The sequence below is a fragment of the Blastocystis sp. subtype 4 genome, assembly GCF_000743755.1.
Source record: "Blastocystis sp. subtype 4 strain WR1 chromosome Unknown seqid_0324, whole genome shotgun sequence".
In the NCBI taxonomy this organism is placed as follows: domain Eukaryota; class Bigyra; order Opalinata; family Blastocystidae; genus Blastocystis; species Blastocystis sp. subtype 4.
Genome location: NW_014569223.1, coordinates 1 through 11053, shown reverse-complemented (window position 1 = coordinate 11053; position 11053 = coordinate 1). Strand labels below are relative to the sequence as shown.

The following is an 11053-nucleotide window of genomic DNA, read 5'->3' as shown; positions in this document are numbered from 1 at the left end:
GATCGATGAAATGCCCATGAATATCACCGATTTGATTTAAAGGATTCGTTATTGTCATTGAGTGTTTGTTAGTTGACTTCCAGTGTATTGTTCTGTAAAGGTTGATATTGGTGTTGTTAGTTTTGATATCACTCAATATAACAAATGGAAAAGTACGAAAAGCTATCGGTGTTGTTTCAGTAAGTAGTAGTTGAGAGTGTTGAATGATAGATCCAAAAACAAGGTAATGAAGATGAAAACGAATGCTATTGTTGTGAAAGCTGGTCAACGATTTGAGCTTCCTCTTGTCATCTCAAAGAGTGGAACTAGTGTTCATTGGGTATTCCATTCAAAGGGATATGATATTCGTTTTGGAATCTTAAAGGGAACGAATAAGGAATCCTTCGTTGCGATAACTGCCTATCCTCCAGATACTCCTCAACAAGGTAAGATTGTATTTGAGGAAGTTGGAGAATACTTCTTGGTCTGGGATAATACGTATTCATGGTTTCATGAGAAGAATGTTGTGTATTCTGTTGATATTGTGCTTCCAGAATTAACTTTGGATGAGAAGGTTGCTTGTGCTCGGTATATGTGTTTGTGTATATGTGAGTGTTTAGTACTGTTCTGGAGGATATAGAGAAGATGAAAGAGGATATTGTGAAGTGTAATAAGAAGGAGGAAGAGAAGCAATTGGAGTTGTCCGAGTTGGTGTCTCTTCGTGCTCAGAAGTGTAGTGCTTTGGACGAGTTGAAAGTCGCTAATTGAAGGTATTTGTGATGAATAGAAGCAGATTGTTGAAGTAGAAGAGAAGATGAAAGAGTGTGATACTGCTATGGAGAGTCTTCGTGGTGCTGCTGTTAAGGAAGCGAAAGAGATTGAGAGTAGAAGAGAGAAGATTGATTGATGTTGTAGTGTTGAGTGTGAGTGCTCCTTTCCTTCTTGAAGGTGATCGTATTCTTTCTATGTTGACAGGTCCTGATTTGCTTCGTCTGTAGAGATAGAATTCGTTATTGAGTTGTAGTGGTTGTGTGAATCATTTACTGTATAAGTCTATTCAACGTGATAGTGTGTGGATTCATGCTTTCAAACAGGATAGTAAAGAGGATGTGGCGCTTGTACTTAAGAATGAGTGGGTGTTGAAGAAGTGGAGTTTATTGAATCCTGGTGAGAAGTCTATAGAGAATGAAGAGAATGGGAAGGATGGAAGTGATGAACTGAAGGATAAGGTGGGAGAGAGTGGAGAAGTGAAAACAGAAAGTGCTCAGATTAAAGCAGAAAGTGAAGAACTGAAGGAAGAAAGCAACCAAGTGAAAGCAGAAGGAATAAAGAATAGTGCAGAAAATAGTAAAGAGGAAACAACAATTCAATAAGATATCACTCTTGGTTAGACTTTGTTTTATACATTTTGAAACTATCGTAACTCAGCAGCAGCCTCCTCTCTCTGTTTTTCATCCTTATAACTAGAAGGGAATCTTATCTTTATCTCGTTCATTCAAGTGCTTTCAAGAGATAAACGATATGTATTCATGAAAATGATTCTTGATTAGATGCTTCTTATCAAATCATCATAGTGGCAGTTCTTAACATGGAACTAACAATCAGTGCATCACGTCCTCATGTTGCGCAGTAAGCGATCCATAGTGTTATTTGTAATTACCATTTGCATTAGATTGAATGATGTTGTATCCACAGTCTTCTTCAATCTGGATATCACTAACACAAGTGAGCTTAATAATTGTTTATAGTGAATAAAATGATCTCCACTTGACATTGAAACTCTAAGAATCCTCATGGAACCAAACAAAAATGAATTAAATAACAAACAATACACACAATAAAGATAGACCAAGAGTACAAGAGAAGCTACTTTCGACGATATGAACCCCATTTCCGACTTCGTTCGTTAATAAACCAATTGTCCACCTTCTGGAGTGAGAGCCCTGTTTTACTTGAGAGCTCTTGCTTTTCGGCCTGTGTTGGGTAAGGATGATCCACATGATTCTGGAACCACTCAGAGAGTATGGACTTGGCATGAGATGGTAAGTTCGGCCTTTTCTTCTTCGTCTGCTGTGTCGATGGAGTGTAATCAGACACGTCAGCTTGTGTATAAGTGGGATCATCTTTCTCCCCTAGTTGACTACTATCTGAATATACTGGCATTGACATGGCATATTGTAAAGCATTGTCCAAAATGGTCTTCTTCACATCTAACGCCATAATGGTTACCAACTCCTGTGCATCAGCAGGACTCTCGAAAAGTAGTAACTCATTCACATCACGCAAAAATGCAGATACGAGTTGATCAATGAGCCGGAATTTGGATAGTACTTTCTCCCGTAGCTCTAGCAACTCATCTTTATTTGTAAGACACATTTCTTCTAATTCTTGAACACTTTGAGACACCTTATTCTCATAGTCATTCAATGTTGCCTTTCCCTGGCGACTATCCGCAACTAATCTGTGGGGAAATATAGCGGATATGTCACGCTGAAAGTTATTCATCGTTAAGTCTGAATGAGCCAGTTGTCAATTGACGAAGTGTTTGACAACTTGTCAATTTGATATTGCAGATGACAATTTGGGGACAATAGAATTATTTTAAACTCAATATTCCGTGATTTTGCAGAATGAAGATAATCATCTTCAGTCGTGTATATACAAGAACTATCTTGTATGTTCTACGAAAATCAATAGTCGTTGTTATAGCAAATAGTAGTAATAACCCACAATCCGAGAAGAAGAAAAGAATCATTACAATAGCCCAACAACCCTTATAATCGATTTTGTAAATGATTCCTTGAATACTATAGAGAACCCATAGTAACTGCCGATAGCCTATCTCTAATCTTTTTTTATATCACTAGTTCTATTTCAGATTAGTAGAGATCGAAAGATATTCCTATCGATAAATGATAATTGAATGTGGCTTGTACGCCCAAAAAGGGGCGTACAGTTGTTGAGACAAAAGTACACAAATAATGGTCTCATGAAATACCGCGGGTTTTCTTCGGAAGACAAAAACGGTACTAATCATTCCATTGCAGTGGACGATTGGTTCAGCTAATAGCTCTATACTCATAATAGAGATTCTGTAAGTAGTGGGGACGAACGGAGAGTCCTGTGTTGAATTGTACTTCCGTATCCATATTGTGAAATCGGTGAAGTATTTGGTTGAGATTACTATTCTGGAATCTTTCTATGTATTTCTAACCCGTTTGTTAGGTTGTTGGTGAATGACCAAGCAAGAAGAATTAGAACATCTCAATCGAATAATTCAGGATAAACTTGACTGTGACTGGGTGGAGGATGTCTGTAGTCAGGCATTACCTCATTGTCTGGTCCCCAAAGATGAAAACAAGGTTTTGCCATGTCTGACACCCATACAGTCTGAATTTGAATCAATTCTACATTCTACGCAACCATCATTAGTCATTGTTCCGAGTTCTTTCTTTTCGTATCAGCAACAACCTCAATCTATTCAGCCAGTAGTATCTAAACCGAAAGAGGAGAGCCTTCCCTGTTGTAGTTGTGGTGGGAACAACAATTGTTGTGTGTGTCAGCACAGTACGATTATTCCAAAGAGGTATAAGTGTACATTCCATGGTTGCAACTATTCGACGATTCGCAAGAGTGATATGAAGATACATACTCGAACTCATACAGGAGAGAAGCCATATAAGTGTCCATATGCTGATTGCAAATATGCAGCTGTAACTCGGAGCATTCTTGTTATTCATATTCGCACACATACCGGTGAAAAGCCTCTAAAATGTCCGTTTCCGAATTGCACATATTCTTCAGCTAACCACAGCAATCTGAAGGTCCATATGCGTACTCATACTGGGGAGAAGCCATTTAAATGTACCGTTGAGGGGTGCTCTTATGCTTCTATTACCTCCAGTGATCTAAAGAAACACATGAAGGTACATCAACATAGTCGCACACTTCATTGTCCCAGGAAGTCGTGTAGTTACGAATGTTGTAGTGCGAGTACTATGAGGAAACATGAGAAGACACATCGTGCTGAGAAATCGGTATTGACTGTTATGCCTAAGTGTGGATTTGTACCTGTTCATTATAATATGTTGAAAGGGAATATAGAGAAGAGTGATGTAAATTCGGCTTAAGTTCTGTTTGTTCCTATTCAGAGATTCTTTGGTTGTGAAGTATCTTTCGTATCCTCATGCCTAAAGTAGCAATTAGAAATTCATTGAGATACTCAATAGACGTTAGGAGTCAGCATCAAGTTGCTAAGCAAAGCCGGGACTGGGTATGCTTCCTATGAATTCTGTAATACTTTAGATTCTTCTATACGACGAAGAAGAATCCAATGAACACTCCCCACAAATTGAAGCTAATTAAGGTAGAATTTTGCTATTTTCTATTGTAATGGAGTAGTATGATCCTATTGTACGTAAGCATGTTGTGTTTGAGGAGACCAAGTCGATTAAGAAGTGAGGTTCCAATCGTTTAGGAAATGTGCAATAGCTACTCGGTGTTTGTTGTTATTTACTGTCAAGAAACAATGTAGCTATAAGACGAGAAACGACATTCAAGCGAATGAGTTTTTGAAGGAATTCCAGATTCCCCGTCTGAAGATAATGATTCCAGGTTGACAATCTACAAATCATCATTCTCTGATAATGATATACTCCGTTCTTCAATATTCCAGCATTTTCCAATGCTCTATGGAGACACTGAGCTGAAACGCGAATATGAAGCAGCCAATGAGTTTCTGCTTCTTCAAGGTATTCTGTCAACTAGCTGTTAGACATTTGTATCTGTTCTTTACCTTTTCGACAACAGAAACATTACAATGGAGAATAAGTTTCCAGATAACTGATTTTGGAGTGTACTCCAGAACCCTTTGACTGAACTATGGATTGTGAACTTACTGTAATGCTCGAAGAGATACATAAATATTCACAGAGTGGACACAGCGCAGAATGTACGCAATTACACGATTCTAAGATCAATTCCATGGATTGCACCGTACTAGAAGGGATTTGTACTGAACGAATAGATGTGAATGGGAAATTAGGAGTTGTTCAATAATGCATAGGAAGTGTGTGTGATTGTTTGAAGATGCAGGTCGCATGGAAATGATCCGTTTTACTGTTTCAAGCAGAATGGTATCATCCTGTCCTGCTAACGAGAGTATTGTTTCTTTCATTTTCCTATTCTTCATTGAGTTCTGTGATTCTAACATGAAATCGGGATGATCATCTGTCATGTTGGCAAACGTGTGAAGAAGAGTTGCACTTAGACAGAGTTTGTCCTTTTGAAATGGCCCTGATGTTACATCATCAGTAATAGGGAGCGAGCTCACTTTTCTACTTCTTTCTTGCGATGCTCGCGATCCATGAGGAATGAAGAGGATGCGGATAAGAGAGAGAAGGGGTAGTAGAGGACCACCATCAGGTGTCAAGTATTCAATGGTTGAGTCCTGCTCCTGCTTTATGTTTTCTTTCTCATTATCCCAAACCCTGAATATCAAGGAGAGTCCAAAAAGTACGTTTCATTATAAAGCTCAAAGGCTTCAATAATCGCCACTGTGACTTGCTGACGAGAGGAGATAGGAGCATCGGTGTCGTACGTCGAATCGTCCTTCTCAAATAAACAACGAAGTATTCGCTGGACAAACACTCGAATGAGTTGGGACTATAGTTGAGGATCCATTGCATATGTACAGTGGTTGATGTCAGGAGAATCATAAGTTGACGATAGAACTGCTGAGGAAACCATGAAGAATCATGGGACTTTACAAAGGATAAAAGTAGTTCCATAAGAACATCGTTCTGATTCTCATTGACTGCCATTGAATGTCGACTTGCTTTTTCTAGAGAGGGTTGAAGAGGATTTGGGATCATCACTGTGAATTAGATAAAGGAGACGATCCAACAACTATCACCAGAGAGAGTGGACATAAGATTTAGAATACTGCTAGGTACTTTCTTGATATACTTATCGTTATCGAGAGCAATCATGCGTATTCGACGAATAGATTCAGCTGTTACGGGAGCCAAGATGTATTCATTAATACTGTTAACGAAGGTTGATGCCAGATAGGTGCTACCAATACACCAGACCATCACTTTCATCGCATTGTTCTTGTTGCTGAGCCATTCACTTTCACTTAGTACTCGACTCATGGCTACGCACGTCTCTAGCTACGGGTAACTTGCTCACATCATACTTACATCAGTTCCCTCTTGAAGCGCAATGACCGAGAGGAAAGCAGCAGAATAGGCGGCGAGAATGCTATGGCCAGACTCGCTTTTGGAACAGCATGATCCAGAATGATGATCCATTTCGCTGACATACCAGCAAATTAGAATATCATCGAACCACTGAGCCAGTTGTCTCACGGCTCCTTGGGTGAGTCCACTTCTTTGAGTTCCTGTACGAATCACATGAATAGTTTCGTTCTTCTCATAGTGAGTGGCCCAGACCCAGTCACTGTTTCCAGATTTGGGGGCCCGTGTTCGGGCAGTGAATTCAAAAACACCACATCGAATGGGAATAATAGAAGCAGAAAATGAATGAACACGGCCGCGAAGCTCTTTATGAATCTCGGTTCGACGTGCAGGGATCGCATGCCATCGACCTGTCGAACTGTACTTATCACACAGATTTGTCCAAATCTGGGTTTCGATACCCCGGTTGTCAAATACATCGAGTCTACACTTTTATATTGAATAGAATACTACTCATAAGGAACCAGTACATCGATTGTCAATGTACAAGGTTCGCACAGTCGAATACGATATTCCCTGACAGCATCTCCGTTGCTTCGGCAATAATGAATGGTAGAATCATCAGAAGCGGTACTGAAACTTCGAATTGAGATTTGGCTGCACGAAATCATACGGTTATTCATAGTAACAGGAATACGTTTCGATGAAAATACATTATCCATGTTGTGATCTCTCCTGAACACGAAGACGGAGGATTGACAAGTTTGATATCGGTTCTATCCTGTGGTTGGATGAACAAAAGTTTAGGCGTCACCTACGGTTTTTTCATGATGTTTGCGGATATTCCTTTTCGTCACTTATTATCGTTCCAAGAGATTCGTGGGAATCCGAATTATCGTAAATCGAAATGAAGTTTGATCCTCTTTATGGTCATAATGATGGTGTCAACTGTCTTACGTATTGGAATACGATCGCTGCATCAGGGAGCGATGATCATACAGTTCGACTATGGGACCTTCGGACAATGGGTTGTATAAACATTTTGGATGGTTTCTTCAACAAGCGAATTGTATCTATTTGTCACAATCCTCGAATGATGCAGCAACTATTTGTTGCCTGTGGTAACCAAGTACTGGAGTTTGATTTGCGAAATTTGGCTACTGTCGTGAGTTCGTATGAGCCTGTAGGTTCGGTGTATGAAACTGATGTGCTTAGGAAGATGACAGTCCGTCCACTACCATTAATTGTATGTGTATTGATCCTGAGGGTTATTTTGTTGGAACGTGCAATAGTAATGGGTAACGTGTGTTAATATTTGTATGATGATTAGGAATATTGATATTTTCAATGTGTATACACATGAACCAACTCGAATGATGAACTTTGATAGGACCGTAAATAACATTGCATTTTACCGTCAGGGAAAGAAGTATCCATTTGAATGGACTTCAATTGTAGTGTATCGTTAATGGCTTCAGGAGACCTCACTACACTATATAACTAGTAATAATCAAATAGATCCGTGATAATTAGTTCAATGACAGGAGAGAAACTTCATGAAACGGTTCTTCCTGTTCTACCTGATACTGAAGAAGGATTAGTGGAGGCTCCCGTTATTCGAGATATCTGTATAAATTATGATGGTGGGCAGTGCAGGTACCATATTATTCTTAGAGAATATGACATATGTTGGTTGTGATGATGGTTCCATTCGTTGTGTATGTCCTTCAGGAAAGGATATTGCCCTGGAGAATTACATCATCTGTAAACCACATAGTGATTCTGTTAAGAAAGTGGAATTGGATGGAGACGATGAGATTTAGGTTACAACAGGAAAGAATATGGAGGGATCCAATTTGGTCTTTTCGGTGGGTGCAGATAGTAGAATGTCGATTTGCAGTAAAACTGCAAATGGTCGTCGTTTTGATCAACAGTTGCATGTGAAGCTTCGAAACATTCCAAATAGTCTTTGTTTCGTGGATACGCTCACTGATAATGCAGTGCTAAGTTGTTCAAATAGCAATTATCTCTTGATGATCTCAGAAATTGCATAATCTGTTTCTTCCACAAACAACGATAATAAGGAGATCGATAGATGTTACGCTGATTGAAAGCGTTGGATTGTCTTTGATCAAACCCGTTTACACCTCGTTGATCCAGTGAATTGGTACCACGTTGTTCAAAAGGACCTGATCCTAACTGATCAAAGGTTGTCGGACCTCGCTGCTCAAAAGGACTGGGTCCTCGCTGTTCATATGGATTGAGACTTCTCTGGTCATACAAACTTCGTTGTGAAGGATACCCACTATACTGTCCAGGGGCAGATTGCTGAGGACCACCATATCCCAAAGGCATCTCTCGCATACCTCGCGTCATTCGCATTCTACTCCTCATTCACCTTCATCTCTCTCACCCGTGTTCATTCATCTGTTGAGTACGCATTCGATCCATCTGCTGTTGGCGTAACATCATCTCTCGCTCTTGCTGCTGCTGGTACAACTGAACCTGAATCTGCTGAGCACGTTCCTTCTCATCAAACATCTATCAATCATTCTGGTTCCTTTCACTTACTTGAAAAAGATCCGGATGAGAATCATGTCGCATTTGATTGAAGTAACGATTTGGTACGTAGTATACTTGTCGCATTCCGTTCCCACGACTATAAATCATTACCCACCATCACACCAACTTCATCGGAATGCGTGAATCACGAACTAAACGAGGATCGATCTCACGATAACGCTGATAGTCCGCAGGCATCATAATCCGACCTCCATATCCATAGTCCATTTGCTCAGGAGGCAACGAATCCAATGGAGAATCGAAATATGGATTGCGTACATCTAATAATGATCCACATTCAAAACACGAACCTCGAAGCGATCCCATCAAATCTGGATTCACTCTCTGCGAATACTCGGGTATATGTCGAGAGAAGTCCTGAGCAACATGTCCATGATCCATTTGATCCACAGGTCGAACAAAAGGTTCCGAAGGGTTCTTTGGTTGGGTTCCCTTCTGTGCCTGGTTCATCAGTTCTTGCTCCAGTGCATTTCCATCCATTGACTCTGCAGGAGGTTTTGTCACCACTTCACTTTGAATGGGAACCTGGGTCTCTGTATCAGGCTCGATGATTCCTTCTATCAGTCCCTCGGCCGTCGAACGAGGTGTTAGTTCATCTCTACAATTCAACTTAGATTTCGACTTCTACTCCACAGGAGCAGGTGAGAGCGATACTTCGCCTTCTGGCAGTGACAACATTTCCAGCAGAGATTTCCCTTCTGCATTCTCCTCTAGCTTCTGAAGACCGTGTTCCACCTCAGCACGTTCACGCTCCACACACTCCCTCGACTGAAGCAGTTTCTTCTCCAAGAAGGCACTTCGACCAGCTTCCAAAACACTACTATTCATCTATTTCTTATTATTTTAATTAATAACGACATCTAGAGAAAAGTCTTCTGTGGTTGGCATATCCCAACAATTCTCATCAAGTTTCTCTTCCTCTTCTACAACTTCGGAGTTCACTTTTACAATTCTAAATCTCAAGAGACATATGAGATCTACTTCTTGTTGTAAATAGTGTAATGCAAAGGACACTCAGAATTGTCCTTCATTAACTCACCAAAATGAATTATTCCAGCGATGCTCTACCAATGAGACAACTCATAAACACCAACATATACAAGCTTGTCATTCACAACAGCAACACTGTCCTCTTCAGTAAAGGACTCTAAAAAACGTTTTCGTGCTTCATGCACAGCTTCCAAAGAAGACGGATCCTCAATAACAGCCTGAAGTGTAACCGCATTACCATTATTATCGTATCGATTTGAGTTTGCTCTGTTAACATAATTTCCACTATTTCTTTGCTGATAACCGTTACGATTGTTGTTATTATCATCTATGTATTATTCGTCTCCCAACAACTTTACATCGTCTCCAGTTGTCTCGTTCACCATCTCCACCAGATCGATTATTCTGGTAACGCTGTCGGTTCTGATTATTGTTATAACGATAGTTTGAGTTGCGCTGTTGATTGCCACGCTGATTATAAGAACTTCTGTTAAATGATTCTTCGTCTATCCGACGATTACCCACTCTCCAGTTTTCACTCTCGCCACTATACTATTCTTCAATACCATACATTAGCAATATACATTATCCATAAAAATGTGAATACAACTGAAATGCTAAAACTAAGTGTAAATGATATAGGTCTGGTTGTAAACAATATAATACTGAGACATCAAACCAACCTATAAAAAGGTCAATAAGGTTGTAACAAACAAGAGGGTATCAGTTGCGCATAACTCTCTTACTACGATAAAACAAGCATGGATCAGATTCCCTTGACTTAGGCAGTGGTATCAAAGTCCATGATAACATCATCAAGAGCCAGATTCTGTCCAGGTTTGAAGTATACCTTCTTCACTACACAAGCCTTTTGAGCATACAATTCGTTTTGCATCTTCATGGCTTCCACGACAGCCAGAGCCTGTCCAGCTTCTACTCGATCTCCTTCCTTCACATTTACCTTCACCAGAGCTCCAGCCATAGGAGAGGCAAGGAACTTGCTTGTATCAGGGACTACCTTAGGGATCATGTACTTGCTCAGTTCCTCAGCACGAGCACTACGCAGCAATACTTCAAAGTTTCCTCCACAATATTGCATGTTGTATCCTTCAGTTGTTGGTTCGAAGTATTGTACCTTCACATCTTCGCCATTTACTCTTGCTCCCATGATTGTATTCTCACACTCAAATGCAGGATTCTCTACCTTCACCTTCTTTCCATCGATTGTCAGCATCATTGTTTCTCCCTCATACTCCACATGAACAGGATACTTCTTATCACCCACAGTTGCTACCAGATCC

The 11053-nt window shown here is 40.1% G+C and overlaps 5 protein-coding genes across 5 annotated transcripts; 3 read left to right on the top strand and 2 right to left on the bottom strand.

Annotated features, from left to right (window-relative positions):
- Positions 1-144: 144 nt before the first annotated feature.
- On the top strand, positions 145-1272 carry JH06_5579 (hypothetical protein; the record flags this gene model as incomplete). Its single annotated transcript, XM_014670145.1, has 7 exons — positions 145-179; positions 211-567; positions 600-735; positions 767-863; positions 895-973; positions 1004-1226; positions 1255-1272. The coding sequence occupies 7 exons, from the start codon at positions 145-147 to the stop codon at positions 1270-1272; spliced, it is 945 nt and encodes a 314-aa protein (XP_014525631.1).
- A 573-nt stretch (positions 1273-1845) lies between these two features.
- JH06_4415 (hypothetical protein) lies at positions 1846-2484 on the bottom strand (the record flags this gene model as incomplete). The annotated part of the gene is made up of 1 exon (XM_014670144.1): positions 1846-2484. The coding sequence occupies one exon, from the start codon at positions 2482-2484 to the stop codon at positions 1846-1848; it is 639 nt and encodes a 212-aa protein (XP_014525630.1).
- Positions 2485-3215: 731 nt separating this feature from the next.
- Positions 3216-4109, top strand: JH06_4414 (hypothetical protein; the record flags this gene model as incomplete). Its single annotated transcript, XM_014670143.1, has 1 exon — positions 3216-4109. The coding sequence occupies one exon, from the start codon at positions 3216-3218 to the stop codon at positions 4107-4109; it is 894 nt and encodes a 297-aa protein (XP_014525629.1).
- Positions 4110-7203: 3094 nt separating this feature from the next.
- On the top strand, positions 7204-8002 carry JH06_4413 (hypothetical protein; the record flags this gene model as incomplete). Its single annotated transcript, XM_014670142.1, has 6 exons — positions 7204-7362; positions 7395-7477; positions 7510-7608; positions 7638-7682; positions 7713-7807; positions 7836-8002. The coding sequence occupies 6 exons, from the start codon at positions 7204-7206 to the stop codon at positions 8000-8002; spliced, it is 648 nt and encodes a 215-aa protein (XP_014525628.1).
- Positions 8003-8165: 163 nt separating this feature from the next.
- JH06_4412 (hypothetical protein) lies at positions 8166-10338 on the bottom strand (the record flags this gene model as incomplete). Its single annotated transcript, XM_014670141.1, is given in 11 exon segments — positions 8166-8562; positions 8593-8720; positions 8751-8838; positions 8869-9022; positions 9053-9360; positions 9391-9590; positions 9618-9714; positions 9744-9826; positions 9863-10080; positions 10112-10304; positions 10324-10338. 11 exon segments carry the CDS (start codon positions 10336-10338, stop codon positions 8166-8168), a joined length of 1881 nt encoding a protein of 626 aa, XP_014525627.1.
- Positions 10339-11053: the final 715 nt, after the last annotated feature.